The sequence below is a fragment of the Syngnathus floridae genome, chromosome 4, assembly GCF_059516105.1.
Source record: "Syngnathus floridae isolate MCC-2025c chromosome 4, RoL_Sflo_1.0, whole genome shotgun sequence".
Lineage (NCBI taxonomy): Eukaryota > Metazoa > Chordata > Actinopteri > Syngnathiformes > Syngnathidae > Syngnathus > Syngnathus floridae.
This window is the reverse complement of record NC_142416.1, coordinates 10,863,425-10,886,308: the sequence shown is the minus strand read 5'-3', so window position 1 is coordinate 10,886,308 and position 22,884 is coordinate 10,863,425. Positions and strand designations below refer to the sequence as shown.

At 40.1% G+C, this 22,884-nt stretch overlaps 1 protein-coding gene across 2 annotated transcripts in view; it reads right to left on the bottom strand.

Moving 5' to 3' along the window:
- Positions 1–256: 256 nt before the first annotated feature.
- The window catches only part of cnnm2b (cyclin and CBS domain divalent metal cation transport mediator 2b), a 31,440-nt gene continuing 8,812 nt past the window's right edge, over positions 257–22,884 (bottom strand). The window contains exons 2-8 of one of the 2 annotated variants that reach the window (XM_088374215.1): positions 8,594–8,737; positions 6,730–6,867; positions 5,935–6,104; positions 5,122–5,215; positions 4,478–4,537; positions 2,937–3,115; positions 257–1,870 (exon numbers count right to left, since the gene is read on the bottom strand). In XM_088374215.1, the coding sequence (XP_088230341.1) occupies positions 1,610–1,870; positions 2,937–3,115; positions 4,478–4,537; positions 5,122–5,215; positions 5,935–6,104; positions 6,730–6,867; positions 8,594–8,737 (1,046 nt within the window). In that variant the 3' untranslated portion in view covers positions 257–1,609. The remainder of the gene's footprint in view (positions 1,871–2,936; positions 3,116–4,477; positions 4,538–5,121; positions 5,216–5,934; positions 6,105–6,729; positions 6,868–8,593; positions 8,738–22,884) is intronic. The other variant, XM_088374216.1, reaches the window with a different exon arrangement.

Below are 22,884 nucleotides of genomic sequence, written 5' to 3'. Positions count from 1 at the left end.
GAAGCAATATCACTGTAAATCTTTTAATGGCAGCCGCAGCAGAATGAAACATGAAACAACAGTTTTGATGTCACTAAACAGTTATTAAACATGGATTATGATCTGCATTGTGATAGCCGCCACAACACTCTTCTCACATTCACTGCTGTCAAAAAAACCTTTATGAACTAAGATCAGGCATGGTTGTGGAGTGTCATGTGACAAGAAGACAAACAACAGGAAACAAAACTACGGAGTGGATAAGGAATGTCATGTGTCATCTGTGGACATATTTAATGTCGAGGTTTCTTCTTGTGACGTTGATGATGCTCAACATGTTAGATGAGGTCATTAATACTGTGCAATAGTCAAGTTTGATTAAATGTAAAATTGGCACAAAAAAAACACTCTTACAAAACTTTACTCCCAAGCGCATTGGCGCTGTGATGGCGCTTTCACGTTGACATCACTGTTCCCACAACGCATCAGAACTCACACTTGAACGTGCAGTAGACTTGTCTGAGGTCACAACCATGAGAGGCCTCCAATTTGAAATTAAGGGAAATTTGCATGTGGATTTTGTATTTCCTATCTTTCAAACACAAACAGACAAATACAGAGCATACATACAAATGCATATAGCTGTCAATTTACAATACAGTCATTTTTTTGTATTATTATTAATCATCTCTTAAATAAATTTCTCTTCATTGCACTTTGTTAAAAATAATTAAGGTTATGATTTGTTTTCTTAAAGGCAATAGTGTGATTTTTTTAAGGTGAAAAAGCCCAATTTAGAATACACAATAGTAAAAATAAGACAATCTGTAATATACATACTGTTTCTGTAAAAGACCTTTGCCCCCTCATATACACCAATGGATGTTTAGCTCCATATTATGTAGCATGTCCTCTCTGGTATGACGTGCATGCTTAATTGCCACTTTAATGTCACACCACATATATATCTTTATATATACATACAATATTATAAAATAAATAAATACAGGAAAACATTCTTGGTTTATGATGTAATGGTTTCTCTCAAAGCGGTTTTTGGTGCAGTCTTTGCCAAACCATTGCTCTCTGGAGTCCATGTTGATGGGATCAAACGTCCACTGAGTTTCCCTGAAAGATGCAAAAAGGTGACATTTATTTGGGAGTGTGTGTGTGTGTGTGTGTGTCCAGTGTAAAAAAAAAAAAAAAAAAAAAATCACGGCCATTCACGGGAGGACCAAGGTCTTTGGCCTGAGTGGAAAATATGGTGTTTGCATGTGTGTGTGTGAGCGTGTGTGTGTCTGTGTGTGTGGGAGGAGTGAAGGGTGTCAGGTTTGCATGCAGTCCGTTGTCCTCTTGTCCAAGTTACCGCTATGAAAGTGTCAAATCGTCCCAAAAGGAATTTCAGTCACAGCACCATCTTAAGAAGGTGTAGTGGAACAGGGCTGCCAACAGATGGGGGAATTCACCACACGTCTCCCCCCACTGCCCATCCTTTGTGGGGGGGTGGGCCAAGTGACTGAGGTGATGCAGCATCCTCACTCTGCCCGCTCACGCTCCCCTGCGATCTTTCTAGCTACACCACTGCACTGTGCGTCCGTCAAACAGGACCTCCACCGAGCTGAGCGCTGGGCTAGATGGGCCACTCGTTGTGCGCGCTGTGGTTGCTCCTGCTCACACCCACGCAATTGTGCTGCTGGTTGAGAAGGTGGGAAGCCTCGTTAGCCAAGGCTACAGTCACAGTTGGGGCGTGGCCGGCGGGGCCGGCGAGCGTGATGGAAGTCTCCAGCTCGTTCGGCGTGAGCTCGATCTTGGTGAACTCGCTGTCTGTGGATTGCGGCGTCTTGTCCATGCGCGACGCCATCAAGGCATTCTGGTACTGCTGCCGTGTTACCTAGGTAACGGTAAGGATAGAGACATCGGGTCAGATGGCAAAGCAAGAAGGTTGGGATTCAATTTTCGTATGCTCAACTCCTAGTACTTCTTCAGTGGTACCTTGACCTAGTAAAGATAGGGTTTTTAAAACCAATCAAAATGGTTTTTGTTGCGTTAAAACTAGAGGCAAGCGATACACTCTGACAATATATATCACAATAATAATAAAAATAACAACAAAGATAAAAAAACTTGTATGGTGTCATTTTACAATTAGCTTGTCTAACATCATTTTTCATCTGCAGCATAATGCATGTCAAATATCATCAGAGGAAACTTCTAATAGAAAAAATATTTCACTTATCAAACTTATTGTAGGCTGTTGCCACCAGGAGGCAGAGTGGAAAACATTACTCGGAAGTGAATTATGCAAGTCAATTGCGATTGGCTGGCAGAGGAAAAGCGGTTCAGAAAATTGATAGATGAATTTCACATTTAAAATAATTATTCAAAGTAGACAAAACAACTTTGTCTGAATGAAATTGTTATTTTGGACGGAGTCTCCTTCAATGGAGGAACTGTTATCCTTCTCTCCTCACTTAAAGTTAAATCGCAATAAGCGCTTAAAAAAAAATGTTTTCTGTGCCATTTCTTCAGATTGCAGTGCATTTATTTTCAACTTAACACTGATTTTTGAAAAAAAAAAGTAAATACAACAAATTGTGGCCTGGAACAGATTAAATGCAATTCTATTCATTTCAATGGGAAACATGACTTTGATTTTCAAACTTTGAGTTACGAAGTAGGTCACGGAGAGAATTAAGTTAATAACTAGATGTAGCACTGTAAAATATTTTCTAATGTCACTACACTATCACCCTCCATTCCATTACATTAGTACATACATGAACACAACACAACACACACACACACGCACACACATAAAATCATAAATCCAAATCGATCTGAAAATAAAATGGGTCTGTTTAAGGCTACCTACTGAAGACCAAAACACTTAACAAGAGGGAGGCACTTCAACCAAGCACCCGATACACAGGTCAAAGTGCCAATCTCCCTCGACTCACCTTTATAAAATACAGGTCCGAGCATGCTCTGACAGAGTAGTCAGGTACGTAGATCTGCAGGAAGGAGTTCAGTTGATTGTTACTGCTGCCCAAAGTTGGAGTGATGGCATCTATTCGATCGCTCCTGTTCTGGGAGTCCGAGTGGTTTAGTCCAAACGGCCTTGGTGGAGATTTATTCTCTGTGAGAGAAATGATCAAATATAAATTTTGCACCAAAATATACTGCTATCAAATACAGATTACGTAGTTATGGTGTGAGGCAACTGAAAAAAAAGGTATATCTGCACTTGCTTCAAAGAACAAATGTGGATAGGCAGCATTTCAGAAAAAAACAACTGCTCTTTAAATTTAAAATTTCTTCAAACAATTTTGTTTGGACAGATTTTTGTGGTTGACTCATTTGACAGTGATCCTTCTACTTTAACATTCAATGGTGGTGCATTAAAACTAAATTTGCAATTTGCATTGCGTGAAGGTAATTTTAAGACACTGATAATATTAAAATATACTTTCCGTGCCTTTTTGGACTTCCAGAAAATATTTCATGAGTTGGTGAGTTTCACTGAGGCAGCTTGCCTGTGCCCCCACATAGAAAGTACTTGGTCTCTTTTTTTAATTAAAGCCAGATTATATTTTCCACTCCTTAAAGAAGCCTAGTGAAAATCACACACAACAAAGTGAAAACAGCTCGGCTAAAACCAGTGCTACTACGCTGACTGGAATGTATGTAATCCAACATTGCAATAAGTCGGTGTCTATGGGACGCACAAATAGCATTCGTGTGTGTGCGCGCGTGCAGACCAAGCACAGTGGGCCAAAGACCTGGCATGTGAAGTTTTGCAGATTAGTACTCCACTTTCAAAAAGCAGCAGGGGTCAGGTCATTATTTAAACTCCCTGAAAAGTATTTAAAAAAATATATATATATATATATATATATAATATATATATATAATACATGTGTGTATAAAAGCCAGACCAACATCACTGTGTGGCATTCAGGCCTCGAATAGAATGGGAAAAAAAAGAAGCTAAATATATGCACATTTCCAGATACTGATGTATCCTTTAAAGTGTGCTTGTTTTACTTGTGTGTGTGCGAGTGAACATATGTGTACGTGCTTCTCTTCGTATGTGCGCACAGTGGTGTCCAGCAGGGGGCTGTAGCTGTAGGTCTTGTTTACGCAGTCAGGGGGTTAAAGGTTAGGGGCGAGAGGGAGAGGGCGGAGTCTGGGGCCTCCAGTCTCCAGCACCATTGAACCCCTTGAATAATGGCTCAGAGGATGAGGGTGCTACAGACTTTTTCTTCACACTGATACCTTTCTTTTTCATATACATGTATTGGACATGGTGCATTCAAGTACAAACCAATTTCTGGACACATCACCATCTACAAAGTCACTTAAAACATGACAAAAAGTAGTATTCATTCTAGTAAATACGGCGATGCTAAACCAAAAACTAAAAAAACTACAGATTAGCACGTAGCTGAGAATTCAATGAGGAGATGGGTATGAGTAAAGAAAGAAAAATATACTCTACCTGGTGATCCAGCTAATGAATCGCCCCTATTGACAAATGTTCGCGAAAGAGACAGCGGGACTTTTCGGGCAGGAGGGGGCGGTCAGAGAAAAGAAGAGGAAAAGAAAAGTAAAGAAATGTAAGTAAACTAGTATACATATATTGTACATGTAGGCAAAATCAACAGCAAAAAATCCAATAATGACTAAAAGAAGAATGAAGGAGAATCATAAGAATCACATTTGACTTGAGACTGCACATAGCAAAGAACACTTTTCATTTTCACCACTAGGTGTCTCTCAGTTCCTATCTACTGATCAAAATGGTTGTAAGGAATGGGGAATAGTTGAGAAGTTTATGAATGAACTGAGAAGAGTGAGGGCATCACTACTACTACTGTCACTGCGAGATGGGTCACTAATCCATAATTTCACTGACAAAGCTTGTATCACTAACTACAGTTTCTTTAAGATAATGTGGCTGATTATTCACATAAAGGTGAAGGCAATAATGGATGTTCCTAAACGTTCTTATTGTTTTCCCATATTTGGCATGCAACCATATGAGAGTCATAAACAGTGAACCACAAGCAAATGAAATTAAAGCCACAAAAAACATTTGAGTCACTGATGACTTCAATCAAGCCGCATCATCAGAGAGCTCACCTGGTGAGACAGTGAGAGCCAGCATTCCATAGAAAGAGAATGGTCCAGCTTCAAACTTCATACCCTCTTTTCCTGCCTCCACTTCCACTTTGCCCTGTAGAAGGCAGATTCAGAGCTTTAATGGAAGAAGGACAATAAAAAAATGACTTTTTTTCAACATAGCATTTGCTTTATTCATCTTTTTCTTCAGTGAAACAATTTCCGTCAAAACACAAGCCATTTCATTAACTTTGTATTTTTCACCAATTTTCTCAGAGAAAATTACGGAAACAGAAGCTGTTCAAGGGCAAAAGTGCAAATGTCATAGAATAACTTTATTGCTGGTAATATTAAAAGTAAAAACAAGACGTCTGAGCTTGAAACGCAAACAACTGATGGTTAGAGAAGGTTAAAGAAGAAAAATCAAGTTAAGTGAAAAAGAAGAGTTGACTGATTTTCATATTGCATACACAACAGAATCCAATAAAAAAAAGTTCACCAATTTTCAAATTTATTTTGAAAGTGGGGTTTGACAAAAAAAACGGAGCAATTAAAATTAGTTATTAAAAGGGAAGACAATTTGCAGTTTTGTTATTGTAACAAGAAACCTTGAGCTGACACACATGAGTTGCCTTTGCAGGTCAAATAAAATAATGTGGTGGGCCGGATCTGGCCCCCGGGCCTTGAGTTTTATAACTGTGGTCTATGGCAATGGTTAGGCCATTATCACTATCCACAATCAATCGGAAAGCTGGAGCGCTTCACGTGAATTTTGACCCAGAGTTAAAGGACATGCCTTGCATAATGTTTCTAACTGTTTCAAATCCCACCAACCTGCAGAATGAGGATGAAATAGTCCACAGGTCTGTTCCTGTGGAAGAGGTAGTGCTCAGGCGCCCGCTTGCTCTTCTCATCGTATTTCAGCTCCTGGATGACATTGGGATGCTTCAACAAGCGCAGTAGAATCTTTTCAGACATTTGTGGTGGTGCGAACAGGTCTACCTCTGCAGACACAGAGAAGGGGGACAGTGAGAATGACAGTTCAACAGAGGGATCAACACAAATAACTACCGTATTTCCCGCACTATAAGGTGCACCTAAAAACCTCCAATTTTCTCAAAAGCCGACAGTGCGCCTTATAATCAGGTGCGCCTTATATATGGACCAATATTGAGCCACTACAGCAGGCGTGTCCAAAATCCGGCCCGCGGGCCAAATGTATATATCGTATATATGGACAAAGTTTTAAAATGGGCCATTCATTGAAGGTGCGCTTTATAATCTGGTGTGCCTTATATATGGACAAAGTTTTAAAATGGGCCATTCATTGAAGGTGCGCCTTATAGTGCGGAAAATACGGTATTATGTATTTTTGAGTTGTAATACAGTATTCCCAGTAAGCAACTAATAGCCACATCATTTGAGATGACAATGGTGATAAATACGACCAACGTGAACATCTAATACTTGGTTATGGCGATGTGGCGTATACTCACCCAACTCAGCAGCCATCTGGCCCAATACTCAAAGAACATGGAGACACATATGCACACATACGCAAAAACTTTCCTCGCGGTAAGGGGCTTAAGTCACACTGGGGGAAGTAAAGCAGCAACACCGACCACTTGCCTGTTGCTAGGAAACGCAGGGTAGCCAGCAGAAGCTGAGGTGATATTTTAACCTTCATTTCATTGTCGGTAGGCTTGAAGGCCGAGAAATCCTGCTTCCTGTCGCGATGGGTGATTTTCTTCTTCGTCTTGTTGTCAGCTGCAGACACAAAGAGAGTTGATGAGAAGACACACGATCATAGTTCTACAACAACAACAAGAAGTCAGTCCACCATGTCACTCCACTAATAAAGATACTTGTCCCAGGTCACGGGGTGACTAAACTTGAGTTACCCATACTTCTTTGCCTTTTCTGGAAACATAGCTGTGGCGTCTTTCTCAGAAGTAAAAGAGAACTATAGGGGGGCTACATTGTTAGTTTATCACATTCTTAGCATTACTTCAAGCCATATGTTATGGAGCAACAAATAAGCAGGCGCATTGGTGCAACCCCCAAATATACATTGTCATAGTATATATTTAATAGTACTGAAATATGTAATAAGATCTAAAAAGTTGAATATATTTAAGTTCTGGTGCACAGGACAAATAAGAACGTTTTCAAATGTTCCTGAGGAAATACAAGTGAAAAACACCCACTGAACATTAAAAAACATTGAGTGGGATGTGCACATATTATATTTTCGGTTTTTTTTGGATGGAAGGGGAAAAAAAAGGTCGCCCACAGTTTGTTTTGTACCTTTTCTGTATATTTGGGATTAAATTCATCACAAAGCATATTTGTTGGGTTTTTCTGGGTGCCGTCGCAATCATTTCATGTCAAAAGAATGAAAAGCTACAAGGTGAGATGTTCTATGTCTCATGTACACTGAATGATTACAGTATTTTAAAATTATAGCCAACTTTGTTTTGGTCATTAGGTTGTGATAGTGAAAAAATAAGGATGAGCTCACCTGTGCGTCACAACGTGTAAGCTCCTAAAACATGCATCAAAGTGTTTTGTCGCATTAAATCTACTACAAAGAGCCCCACAAAAGAGAGAAACTATGATGGAGATTATTCAAATTTAGAAGTGGAAGCCATGACGTAACGTAAGTACATACAAACACACATGCATGGCACGAATGCATGCACACACACACTACTAAATACTGTTACTAAATAGTGTGCAAATAGCTGTTGACCTGGAGAGGCTTTCAAATGAATGAGACCGAGCTCTCCATTCACAATGAATAAGTGCTAGAGGCAAGCTTGCGTGCCGCTCAAGAAACCACTTCAGTACTATTTCATCCCTTGCACATATGAAATTGTATTATGGTTCAATGTAAAACATAAAATATGCATTGTTTATATTGTTTTTTTTCTTTGACACAAAAAGGCCACATGAGGGGTGTCAGTAATCATTTGGGGGAGTCGGGTCGCTAATGACACTGAGACTGCTTCCTGTTGCGGTTGAAAACAAAATTTTACGCCTGTTCCAATCACACCTCGAGTATAATGTCACCGCAACGTAGTTTTAATTTGTCATCCAAAGCTGAAATTAATTCTGAATGCTCATTTGTACGCCGTAGAATCACACACACCAACGACTTTAAAACATGAATACAACAATTAAGACAATAATACGTATTATACACACAGCACAGATCAAAACCACAGCAAAGTTATAGTAAACGGGGCAATAGTGTGGCTGCAAAATATTTGTTTAGCTTTGGCTCAGCAATCACAACTATGCCTGTAGTTTTGATTCTGAATCCTCTGTGGGTTTTAGAATTACTCATGGCAACGTGATCCATTTTGATAAAAATGACATTGTTGTGTGGTATTTGGAACAACCTACAGTATACTGTAATTTAAATACTTAATTCTTAATGTTTGGTCCTTGACTAAATTAAACTGGTATGAACCTTAAGAGGGCAACCTACTGTACAAGTCTGTCTCGTCCAGGATCTCTGACTTGATGATTTCCTCAATAATGTCCTCCAGGGTGACAATACCGAGAACCTCGTAGAAAGGGTCTCCCTCACCCTCATTGTTGACCCTCTGAACTATGGCCAGATGGGATTTTCCTAGCAAATCATACATGCACACACAGACACACAAACACAAAAGCAAGTTATAAAGTTAGGGTCATATTATGGTTGTTAGAGAAATACAGAGGTCAAGCAGTGGGTGGTGTTAGGGATAGTGTTGTTCTATTGGGAGATGGGTAGGGGGACCTAAAAGGGAACAAACAAACTGGGGCAACCTAGTTTTTGGGTCATTTTGACGTGACAGATTGGCATATGTTTAAATTGGACAATGACAACTGTACAATAAATGTATGGAACCTGGGGGGGGAAAAAAGCATGTGTGACAGTACAGAGTCTGTCACCATCCAATTCACACTGGGTGACAAAAACAACAACAGATTTGTGCGTCAGTCATGCCCCTATCTAATGCAAGGTAGCAGCTCAGCTCGACTCACAAGACTAAAAGATCAATTAAATTCAAACTGACTGCAATTATCAAAGAAGCTGTAATTAGAAAAACTTTTACTTCAGTCATTAGCAAAACTGCCGTCCATCAGTGACGGACTGAGACATCCGTCGTCACTTGATCTGAGTTGTAATGATGCACAAAATGATGAAAACCCACTTTCGTCAGTCCTTAGTGTGTCTTGTTTTTTTAAAAGTTTGTCATCATTCGTCATTTGTCAGCAAAATGGGCGTCTATCCCGTCAGTATTAATGGAATGCCCACTTCTGATGAATACAATATAAACGCTGATGTAAGAGAATGGTAAACTAGTATTTAAGGCTAAAATGAAACAACTCTATTAAAAAATTGTGAACTTCGGCAAGCTGGTCTGCCCCATGAAACGCAAGGACTATTTATCACTATTTTGCAAAATCAACATGTGTAATAACCGACCTGGATTCTACCATTGGCCACAATGCAATGTGAGATGCTACTTAAAGTAAATAATTTGAAACAAAAATAACACAAACAACTGTAGTTGGAACAAAATGACAGCAATGTGTTTTCTTCATACATTTTCAAATCAATACATCTGTGGCATTTTAAAACATTTTGAGCAACGTATGGTGTAGATAAAGTGTTCTGCAATCAATATTTAGGTCAACTTTTATACACACACACTAATTCTCACTATCATGTGTAATGTTACAATAAATAATGATGCAGTAATGAACCGGGAATGGTTTACTGACGCTTTTTCACTGTACAGTCAATTTCATAGCAGGCGCTTCTTTCTTGCAGTCCGCGATGATGTGAAAGTCTCTTCACTGTGGGCAGTGACATTGGTGTTCCAGTTGTTTCCAGGTCATGGTAAGCCTGCGCCTTGGAGATTCCTGGGTTGTTTGTGAACTTCCAAACCTAGAAGGAAGGAGGACTTGCTCCAAATTCAAATTCACCTCAAATCTAGATGGTTGGAACATGGACGCACTGAGTGGATATCTGATGTCAATTCAACATCAATATCAAAGTCAAAGTCAAAGTCTCCTTTATTGTCAATTCCTCCACATGTCAAGACACACAAAGAGATCGAAATTACGTTTCTCACTATCCTAGGGTGACAAGACAGAGTTCACAACGCACATACAAGTAAACAACACAGGAAAAATAAAACAAGAAGATGAACAATAAGAGTGATAGCACGCTAGCCGCTCTCGATGCACAGCAGAGTCCGGAAAGATGACAGTCAACCAGGCCACTGTGAACACGAGCACACAGCAGGCACGCACTGTCCGGTTCGTGGATCCTATCAGGCGAACGCAACCCATCTTGTCGTCCCGCGAACGAACGTACGCCAGGAGAATGGAAGGTACGGCTGGGCGAGCTGGGTTGGCCGCAAGCCTGGCCCGACGTCTCCGCGCTGGCCCCTCTTCCGCTTCCTCGCAGACTCGCTGCCAACGCATCCCAACAATGCTCCAGGACGGAGCAGTCCGAGCTCACGACGCAGTCCAACCGGGGGAGGAAGAGTAGGCCAGTCCGGCGTCGCTCCATGACGAAGCAGTCCGAGCGCCCTTAATCTCTCCGCACCAAAGTCCAGAGCGCCATAAAACCCACTTCTGCTGATGCTGAGCAGAACATGCCCGCCGCACTAGTAGCACGACGTATCACACGAGACGAACACACACAAAAACTGCCGGACAAACACTCAGTAAACACTCACAAAACACCGAACGGGACAGAGAGTGGCCGCTGCGTGTGCACGCGCCGCCATCTTGAACCGGAATATGACATTTAACCTCAGCGTTTGGTGTCATACTAATGTTGAATTGACATCAGATGCCCACTGGGCAGTTGGAAGTTCCAAAAAGAGTCTAAACACACTTGCTTTGGACTGGAAAAAGCTGATTTACTCTACATTAAGCTTCTGACCTTCCAAAAGCGCAACAGAAATTATGATTAAAATCAGTGTCAGGAGACAACTTATTTAACGCAAGTACCAAACTGACCAAGATGAGTGGTCAAATATACAGGCAGAAATATGCTAGATGCTTGATGACGGCTATAAAATAAAAATATCAGGTCAAACTCGACATTTAATCAAATACCGGTGACGATGTATGTGTTGTGATTCAGTGTCTATTTTGACTCTGGGAAGAAAACAAAAATGAATTAAAGCTCAACATTCCAGTCTTGTTGTCAATACTCATTAAAGATTACGTCCGATAAAGATTCCAACGTTAATTGGATCAGTGCAAATTCAAAATGAATCTGATATTCTTGCTCATGATGAGAAAAACCTCTCACAAAATGTCCAGTATGAATGAATTAATGAATGAATGAACGAATGAATGGATGAATGAATGAATGAATTTATTTGTTTCAAACATGTAAATAATATGACTAAAAACAACCATGCAAGACCCATCTGTCAACTCCTTTGTCATTTGCGAGTCTCGCTGCAGCCAACATGGCTAAGAAATATTTTTTTTTTGCAACCATTGGCAAATGACCACCTACGACTCGGAGGCAAGTCGAGCTTAGTCGGTCGGCAGTGCAGTTTAAAAGAGAACCATCCGTGTAGGTACCCGAGAAAGTATGTACTGTGGGAAACGGGAACTTTGGCACGTTAGAGCAAAATGAACAAGACACTGTGATCCAAGTAGCCTCAAAAGACTCAGGAGTACAACACGTGACAGCCGAAGACAGTCATACTATCCTGAATGTCATCATGATGTGGCCCGACTTATTCCCCCTTCCTCTGCATCTGTGTTCCCAGGACCCGCCCGTGTGCCACCCAGAAAAAAAGAGAAACAAACTGCATGTATTCAGTGAAGACTGTCAAGTAAAACGCTAAATAAATTCTTTGCCTTTTCTCAGCTTGTGATCATTTAAAAGGAATTTTCCACATGCCCAGGCTAATATTAGCCTCCTTCAAAATGAAGTTTCCATTCCGCCCCAGCGATATTCTCACCAAGCAAAGGAACAGAGCAAGGCGAAGCCTCCACTGTGTGATCAGATTGTCTCAGAATGGGTCGTTTGCATGCAGCTACCTGGTTTTAAATAACGGAGGGTGTCAAATGTGTTTACGTGCAACTACTGCACATGTTAGTGAGCGCGTGCTAGCTGCGTGCATCCGTGTATTTAGTATTTCAATGAGACCACAGGTACATTACTCAGAGCATGACCCTGAGTGCTTTTGGCTAATGCAGCTTTTGTACGGAGAGAAAGGACGTCTACGCTCATCGCTGAAAGTTTTATTGCACTGCAGCGCTCCGCTTCTGCACAACACCATGACAGCACACTAATTTGCAGTGCACTCAACCCGGCAGTCGGAATACATCAAAAAACATGTGCATCCAGTGCAGTTGATCCTTTGAATAAACACTCGGGTAACTAACATATGAAACCAGTCGAGAAGAATCCCTAGTGAAAACAAGGAATGCAAAGAGTTAGTAAGAAGCTTGCTAGAAATTGAGAAACAGGTAACAAAGTAATCGGCTAACGGTGGCACACATGCACGATATCAATGACTTCTTAAGAATTGTGCTTTATCACAAAGGTTTAACTAGGACAAACGAAAATGAAGCCTATTGGGTTAAAGCAATCAGGCCTCATAAGTCCTTGAGCATGCAATTAGTCTAAACCGGCCTGGGAGTGCATTGCACATGTGGGGAGGTCTAATACTGAGCACAATTTCTAAAACTGTTACTATCTATCAAAAACCACTCACAAGTGGTTTGCAAAAGTCTCAGTACAAACACTGCTTAGCACTGAGTTTGTAGACAAATAAAATAACAGAACTAACTATAATAACTAAAATATGACAGTATTGGGGAGGAAGATAAATTTGCAACATTCACAGGTGGATGTTGAACCATACTGTATACGCACACACAAACACATACAAACTGTATGCGCACAAACACACACACACACACACAGTAACGTAGCGTAATATTGAGCATGTAATATTTCTCATCATGCAATTACAATTCTCAACAATAACACGATTAACAAAAATATTTAGGTCTACAGGGCCCTTTGCACATGTGATGCCCACAAATCACAATCTCCTTATTTGGTCAAGAGTTTTGAGAGTGTTGGTATTTTATTTCCAATGCTAAATGCACTCTGGGTTACGAAAAAGTACTCGCTTTGGTCAATAGGTGGCAGTACAAGATCACAGTTTGGCCTGAGTTACCTGATACTGGAGCGAAGGCAACTTTCATGCCAATGCTCAATTCAGATTTTTGTGTGTTTAAGCGTTCAGATTCCATATTAAATTCGACCTTTGTGTTCATATATTTGTCCCCAGTGACCTGCACGCGCAGAAGAGAGAGACTCGCAACGTAGTTTTGAAGAAAATTATTATCTTTTCATTATTGCATATACACAGAGGAGTGATTTGGGAAAAGGTGAAATATTGTATTTTGAGGGAATGAGGCAAGGTTTTTCGATTGCATTTTATGGAGACGCCACTAAAGATGATATCACGACATTACTGCGCGTAATAAATGAACCTTTGTGGCTGCTACTAACACCAAATGTCCACTTGATGCTTCATGTTTCAAGTGGGATTAAATTCAAAACAAGTTTGCAGATTATATGTGCCGTTCAGACTGCAGTCGCATTGTAAAAAAATAAAAATATATATAAAATAAAAGAAATATTTGCAAATTTCTTAAAATCAGGCTTCAGTGTACGGTAACGTTTCCAAACATGACAGAAAATGACATCATACCAAAAACTATGATTAGCCTGAACTGCTTCAGAGAAACTGATGACTAAGTGAGGGATTCAGCCAAAAGAGGCTGCATAGGGACCAGACTTGGAGTTTCTGTACAGTATGACGAATTATCCAAACAACTCTGGATTTGTTGTCACGCTGTAATATTTCTCACCATGCAGCATACGGAAAAGCAGCACCTGACCACAAGTTCATTCATTTTCTCCTAATGGTTTCCCATTGATGCGTGTCCTTATGACTGGGGCTCTAAGGAATCTCCACCCAGGGGACATTTCAACAACAAACGCAACCAGTTACGACAGCAAGCTGCATTCTCTGAATGAATAACAATGTTTTTCCAGCGTGTGTGTGTGTGCGTGCGTGTGTGTGCGTGTGTATGGGTGTGAGTGTGTGTCGCAGCTGAATGATCTTGTGACTCACGCCACTTAAGGAAGACTAAGCTATGAACAAATATGACTTTTTTGTATTGACCATATTGTCTAGACTGTCTTACTTGACCAGAATACAAAATCTAATGATCATAAATGCAGCAAATGTTTTCTAGGAGTTTTTGGTTAATCAATGAACAATCAATAGAATTTACTGTATTTTCCGGATTATAGGGATAGGGATTATAAATCGCACCTTCAATGAATGGCCCATTTTAAAACTTTGTCCATATAAAAGGCGCACCGGATTATAAAGCACATAGAATAAATAACTCAACGTTGCTCAAACGTTAATGCAATCACAATATAGTAACACTCGAAATAGTGAAAACAATAACAATATATCAATAACTCAACGTTGCTCAAACGTTAATATCACAGAACACACAAAATAAACACGTAAAGCTTACTTTAATGAGTTAGTCCTCATTCACAAATCCATATTGGTCCATATATAAGGCGCACCGGATTATAAAGCGCACTGTCGGCTTTTGAGAAAATTGGAGGTTTTTAGGTGCGCCTTATAGTGCAAAAAATACGGTATTCTAAAAAAAATATTATCGGGACAGCCCAACAAGTGTCAATTTTCTTTGTTTTTCAACCCTTCTTGTGCAACTTGCTCTTCTTTACCCTCTCACAAGTAGCTAGATGACAAAATTCAAGTTTAATCCATGAATCAACCAATAAATTTCATTCTTCAACTGAAATTTAAACAGCCGTTGACATTTTAACATCATGAGTCTGAGATGACACCTAACAACTGATCAATACTTAACCGGTGTAAGGCTTCAGACTTCAGAAGGAAGTGGCTACTGAGCTTTGAAAAGAATTACAGAATATGCAATGCTTTCCCATCACCCTTACATTGCTCTATATTTGCCAGTGATCAAATATTTTGGGGGAAAAAAAAGTGGGACGTGGGGAGGGGGCCACTGATGAGCGTCCACAACAGATACTGACCACTCATACTCCCACTCCATCTCCCCAAGCCGTAAGTGCCTATTTATAGGGTAAAATTACGCTATGGAAAAATATGACAAAGCTGCATTCCATAAATACACTGGGAATGGTGGAAAAGAGCAAACGGTTTAGTCTCTGAAGGCCAGAGTGGAGGTTCTCAGGCTTGGATTTGGAGTATGGATAATTAGCTACATATATATATATATATATATATATATATATATATATATATATATATAGGTGGAGCTTTCTTTCATTTGGATCAGTGAAACAATATATTTAAGAGACTTAACGACGGGTTGTGCGTACTTTAATATGGAATACAGTAGTTCAAAAATTAACAGGATGCATGTCTTTCCAACAGAAAAAGGAGAGAATACTTAAATATTGTACATTGTTAATCATAACTGTTAAATAGCTTCAGAATTGCATATTATATTATATTTTATTACATTATTCTTTTTAAGATCTTTGCTCAGGGTGTGCTTTAAGTCTCATTGACGAGCGACGGCTCCAGATTTCAATGTATGAGTTGATATTTATGTGAACGTAAACAACGAAATTCAAAATGTTCATTTAACATTAAGTTACAGCATACACAAATCGATTAGCGGCAATTTTAACAATGTGCAATTTTTTAGAAATACAATTTTAGGCAGATGTGTTGATGATGATGATGATGATGATGATGATGATGATGATGATGATGATGATGATGATGATGATGATGATGATGATGATGATGATGATGATGATGATAGAACTTTATTCATCCCACAGCGGGGAAATTTATTTGTCACAGCAGCGGATACGAGTGCAAGAATACAAGTGCCAAAATTTCAAAAAAGGAATTATGTTATTATATCTAATGATTATATATTTTTGGGGAGGAGGGTAAGAAGTAGAAGTTTTTTAAAGAATAAGACACAACAGGTTTCCTAAATGGATGATACTGAAAATGCCCTCTGACCCTGGTGTGTGTAATGCGCCCGTGCGTTGGACTACCCAGCATGTATTCAGCGTCAGCCCAGCTCGACGGCCCCAGATGTGCAAAAGTGGTGGCTTACAGGATCCCAGACGAATGCTCCTCACAAACACACACTTTCACCACGGCTTAGTGCCAAGTTGCAGACTATGAAAGGTCCACAAGTTCAGTCTAACTTTTTACTTTGCGTCCCTCCACTCAAAATCCCCATTCCTGAAAAGCAAGGTATGCAACTATGCATAAACAGGCTTATACCATATGTATTTGTAACACTGTAATGTTTGATGGTAGACAGAAGCAACAATTAATGCCATGCTTGTGAAGATGAAGATTAGAGACGTATTGAGTGCAAGATGTTTCGTATTTGTTTCTGTATTCAAGCGAGAAAAAGTTGGCCGGATGTTCAATGTCTGATTTTTTCTTACCATTTGTCTTGGAGACCATCCACAAAAGACAGCCTAAGGTGACATGTCAGTCAAATGTGAATGTAATAGTAGCTGGAAATGGTATACTATAACTCAATGATTGTCAACCAGTGGTCCGCGGCCCTCTAGTGGTCCGTGATGGTATTGAATGTGGTCCGCAAAATTGGAAATGGAAAATAATTGTAATATTTGTAAAAATAAAATTGATTATTTAGACTTGATTTATTTTCCAGCTAATTTTGTGAATCATTTACCCATCCAAATTATGTCAAATGTAGCTCAGATTCCCAAAATAGATACGGATGCAAATAAATAGCCTGTATAGGTCTATCCTTCTTCAGTGCAAAAAAAAGCAGTGGTCCCTGACTTGCTATTTGGTTATTATGGTGGGCCATTGGACAAAACCAGTTGAAATCCCCTATTATAATTTAGAGCAGAAAATGTGATTATATGGAGAAATAAGAGGTATTTAAGTCACAACAGGAGGCATAAATTGACAAAGGTATTCACCAAAAGTAAAACACTTTTCTTATTATGACTGCGGTAGTACAGTAGATGGCAAAGGGAAGCCTCTAACTACAAAACCCCAAATTTTCATCATCTCATTTTGAAGTAGGAAGAAAGAAGACTATCGTGCTATATTGACAGAAACATTACCCAAAAATCAAGGGTTGGACTTACCAAGGAAACACCAGTGTGCTATGTCTGTTTATAATTGACTTTAATTAACTTGAATTAATACATTTGCATAGTTTTAAAATGGTAAAAAAAATTTAGGCAGCATGGTGAAGCACTGTTTCAATGCCGGCTTTCCTGTGTGGAGTTTACATGTTCTCCCCGTGCCTGCTTGGGTTTTTTATGGGTGGTCTTGTTTCCCCCCAAATTCTCAAAACATACATGGTAGGACTCCAAATTGTCCGATTGTGAGTTTTGTGCCATTTTTTGTGCCTTGCAATTGGCTGGCAACCAGTTCAGGGCGTCCTCCGCCTACTGCCCAAAGGCTGCTGGGATAGGCTCCAACACGCCCGTGACCCTGGTGGGGATAAGCGGCTCAAAAGATAAATGAATCTATGAACGAATAACTCCACACAGGAAGGTCTCGGGCCATAAATCCATAACTCCTCAACTATGAGGCAAATGTTAAACATTAGACCACTATGATGTCCATAGTAGTAATAATATTAGAATCATAATTTTTGCAAGTTAGTAATCATTGCTTAGGAGCGCAACGTGGGTCAAAATGCTACCAGAAATGCTTGATATTCCTTTCTTCAATTTTGATTAGGAGGACATCTTGTCTATTTGACTTTTTTTTTTTCTTTTTTCAAGATAAATAGTACGAAGATTTGGTACAGGATCCCTCACATTCCCTTATTTGAGCACAGGCTGCATAGTGAATAAAAGGTATGACAAAATTCACAATCTTATTTTGGATCATACGTGTAGTCAAAGATTTTCTATTTTTGCACTGGGATGAATAGTGTACATTGTTTATGTTTGCATATTTTCAGTTGATTTAATTGATTAATCCTTACACGTCTACTAGCATCCTTAAAGGAGCCTAAATTGTGCCAAATCATTTAATGAGCAAACTCTTGCAATAACTCCTTGACTACTTACTGAAGACATGCCAGACTTTTACCTTAGCTGGGAATTGGTTCAACACCTGTCTTGGCTGACATGGGGTCAAAAGTGGTCTGCACACTGATTGCAAATTAAACATAGGGCAACTACGTAATACTGTGGTATTGAGTGGGAATGGACCCCCAGAGTGTGACAGTCAGATTAAAAAAACTGCTAAACTATGACCATTATTCATCTATGCGCTTCTTGTGATCCAAGGTTGGGTGGTGGGGGCAGCAGCTCAAGAAGGAAAGGCCATTCCTTCTCCCCGGCTACTTTGTCCAGCTCCTCCTCTGGGAGTGACCCAAGGCATTCACAAGTCAGCTGGGAGACAGTCTCTCCAGTCTTTCTACTACTGGGGTGTCAAACTCGTTTTTTTCACGGGCCGCACTGTAGTCATAGCTTCTTTCGGAGGGCCATTATGACTTACAACCCAAATAAATGTATGAGCACCTCATATTATATAAGGTAAAAGCTACAAAACAAACTGACAAATAAATCATTTTCAAATCGGACGAGTAAAAACTGGTCAAATATTTGAAAAAAAAAGATATTATTAAAAGTGAAGACAATTTGCAATTCTAGTAATGACACGAATTTGATGCACAATTTGTCTTCGCGAGCCACATAAAATGATGTGGCGGGCCGTATCTGGCCCCCGGGCCTTGAGTTTGACACCTGTATTATTCAATAATAATGGTTATAGTATAGAGTCTATACTATAACCATTATTATTGAATAATACAGCAGAATATATGCCACATACCTTTGTATCGGTAAACGTTAGGGAAAGAGATAATACCTGGCTGGAATGTTTCTGTTCATTGGATAAAAATTGTGCAACAAGAAACAAGCAGTTTGATAAAAAAGGAACCCTGACAAACGAAGATTGTGTCAAAGAAGTCCCTAATAAACCAAATTCCCTCTGACTTCAATTTCCTGATATCTGTATATACAATGTATAATTTGCAATTTCTATCATTCAATTCAAGTTTTTCAGGGCATGTGATGAAGTTAAAATTATCATGGAAATTATGAGGGGTCAGTTTGAAGAACACCTTGGAATGTTGGCTTCTATTCTAATGCAATGCTGTCACATGAGCAAGGAGAGCCACAGTCCATGATATTGAACTAGACAGTCAATACAAAATGGGAACAACTCATGTTCAGACATTCACACGCGCACAGCGTAACTCTAGCCTCTGACGCTACTCACAAGGCCATGCCCCTTAATGGGACGCATCCAATACACCAACACCACAGTTGATTCACTCATAACACATCTATAGTCATCCATCCATTCATTTTACGTAACGCTTTCCTCCACGGGGGTCACAGTCGTGCTAGAACCTATTCCAGCTGATTATGGGCAGTAGACCACCCTGAACTGATTGCCAGCCAATTGCAGGGTACACAGAGACAAACAACCATCCGCACTCACACTCACTCCGCAATTTGGAGTGCTCAATCGGCCTGAGCATGAGGGAGGAAACCGGAGTACCAGGGAAAAACCCACGCAGGCACGGGAAGAACATGCAAATTCCATACAGGGAGGGCCAAAAGTGGAATCAAACCCGCAACCTCTAAACAGTGAGGCAGACGTGCTGACCGGTGCGCTGCCATGCCACCCTCCCAGCTATATTCATTTGTATTATGTTTTTCGTGGTTTTATTCAATATTGTGCTATTTCTCAAAACAAGTACCATTTTTTCTCGGTTTTGAAAGAATTAATTGCATTTGAAAAAAAAAAGTCAACCGCCTCGGAACATATTTGGTTTTCAATGCAAAATGTTGGAAAATGGTTCTCAGACAAAGCTTCGGAAACCGACCCGACTCGTGAGGCTATTGTAAACAAAATAGAGTTCGTTCCACCTGGTGCTAGTTGACGTTGGCTGGCGTTGTTCCTTGGCGGGTTGCGAACCACTGTAAGGCTGCACTGTACTAGAGAAAAAACGTGGGTCCCAAAAAAGACGCAGAAGAGGAAAGTGGTGAGAACAACGATAGAGCTGAAAAAGGAGATCATAGACAAGTATGAAAGAGGCGTTTGTGTAATGGACTTGGGATCGGAATTCAAAGTGCCAAGCTTGACCATAAGTTCATTTCTGAGTAATAGATACAAATTGCTAGTGTTGCTAAGGGGGTTACAAGGAGTTAAGTCCCAGTGGACAAAACAAAGAAAGGAAAACAATAACAAAATGGCGCCATTTGATTTTTTTTATGGAAAAGGATTCCCCTTCCAAACAATGACCCCGCTCCCCTCCTCTCCACCTGCACGCTCATAGATTCAGCACCTTATCAATGTCAAGGTATAGATACGTAGATTGCAAATGTACTGTTTTAATTAGGTGTTTCTTATTTAATTTATATTGCATATTCAACTCTGCATATTTTCACTCCGCGATTGTGATATAAATAAGGCAACAGAGTGGTAAAAATGTTCCGGCTGAGAACGAATTATTGTGATTTCAGTTATTTCTAATGGGGAAAATTGCTTCGGAACTCAGTAGTTTTGCTTCTCAACGTTCCTTCTGGAACGAATTAGATCTGAGGTTCTACTGTATGAGTAAATAGTGTTTCAATCTCGGTCACTGAAAAATTACAAATCAAGGTATCACGGTATTCTGCTACTGAAATCAATCATTGTAATTTGTTGAAGACTTAAAACAGTAGACACCGCTAAGGTATTTTGGACTTGTGGAGAGCCCGTCGAAAGCTTTTCTCGTGCCAGCAAGTGGAGAGACGGACAGTGTGCCCGGTGTTATCAATGAAGCCAGCCTCTTGGCTCTCGGAAAAGTCCGGCTTGGAACTCATCCATAGCAGGGCATTAGGCCTGGAGGTTTGTGTCGTTTGTAATTTATAACACTGGGGGAAATAGGCAAGAGGACAATATGGAGTGAAGAGGGAGAGGGGGAATGTGGAAGGAGGGGGATGGGACTTGCTGAACTAGCAGGCGACTGTGCCTCTCTGAGTGAGCTGCACAGACTGGAGGCCTTTCGGCCCCTCTTCAAGGCTCACCCTGAACAGGCCTTATTTTCAAGGCAAAGTTAGACTTCAAACTTAGTTAAGGTATTGCATCAACATTCATACAATCATGGCCCAGAAAAATCCTCCTCTGCTTCTGTTAAATACAGCAAAAAAAAAAATGGAGGTAAATTGTAGCAATTACAAATGCTTTCACATGGTTATTGTGTTTTGTTTGCCTTGTAAAAACACAAAAAGCCAAATGTGATCATTCCACACAGAGAGGTGTGGATAAAAATATCGATCCAAAATGCATTGCTATGGTTCAGCAAATTCTTTGAATTGAATGGCCTCCTGGCCAGTGAGGGGCGCTTCGCGTGTGTTGTGCATTGTACGGACGGAAGCCGCGATCAACCGAACAGCAAAAAAATGGCAACTAAATTAAGCAGTAGCAGCAGCAGCATGAAAGAAGCACCTTTTTTTTAAATCTGACTTTTCGGATCACTTTAAATTGCCCTGTAAATGCAATCACAATAAATTGACAAAAGGTTTTGGTAGCGGTGCTCGGCAGAATTAAAATACACGATAAACCAGCGCAACCACTTCCGGCTGCATGCAGAATGAAGTTGCTGTGGCTAAACCTGTTGACTCAAAACAGGTGCAACTTGACAAATCATTTGGCTGAAACTACTACCAAGCTCTGCCCACGAACAGAAGATAACCGAGGCATTGATCGCGTTCATGTGCAAAAACCTTCAAGATCAGGAGATTGCTGCACAGGTGTTTCATGGGATCTGTTCTCATGTCTGGCCACATTAGAACTCTCCAGCACTTCTGGATGGATGTTCTGTTGTAAGACCCATGACTTGTGACGGTGATGCAGCTTTCTGACACTGAGCTCTGTGCTACACAATTCGTTGGTATTTTTCAGATTTCATGATGCAATGCACACGGTCAGGGTACCAAGCAAGTCCAAAACAATCAATAGATCAATCTACAATGTGAATGTGAGACTTGCCCTCTCCCCAACACACAACAATGGCTGTCAATACTCTAAATTGGCCCAGATTCAAAAGCTATTCACCAACTCAAAATAAGTGGGAAAAATGAACGACGGTCTAGCTGTGGAAGAGAATCACACAAATGAATTCTGACATTTCAAACTTGCTTCACTCAGTTAATGTTACAAAATAAGTGCAAACATGTGCAACATAACGTTTTCCTGGATTTTGGAAAATAATTCATATTCATCTTTTGTACACTAGCCAACCTTTACGGTGGTGTTTGTTTCACAAAACATATTAAAGCGCATTTTCAAGAATTGCCACATATGCTGGAAAGAAAGTAAAAGAAAAAGGACCTTGTGTGATTTTAGATATTAATTAACTATTTTCTTTGTCACCATGGGGAAACAGAATTAACTTTAAACTAGTCAGCATTGCAGAGCATTCTATATTTTGTGCCGCTGTACTCTGCCACAACCACTGAAATTAAAAAGTCTACCTCTATAGTAATGTATAAATCTTAAGACTTCGTTTTGCACACTCGCATTTGGTATGCAACAAGCCTCTGGATTTTGGCCTGTCTAATAGCCAATTCCTTTCTCTTCTTCCCGCCCCTCTCCTCGTCAG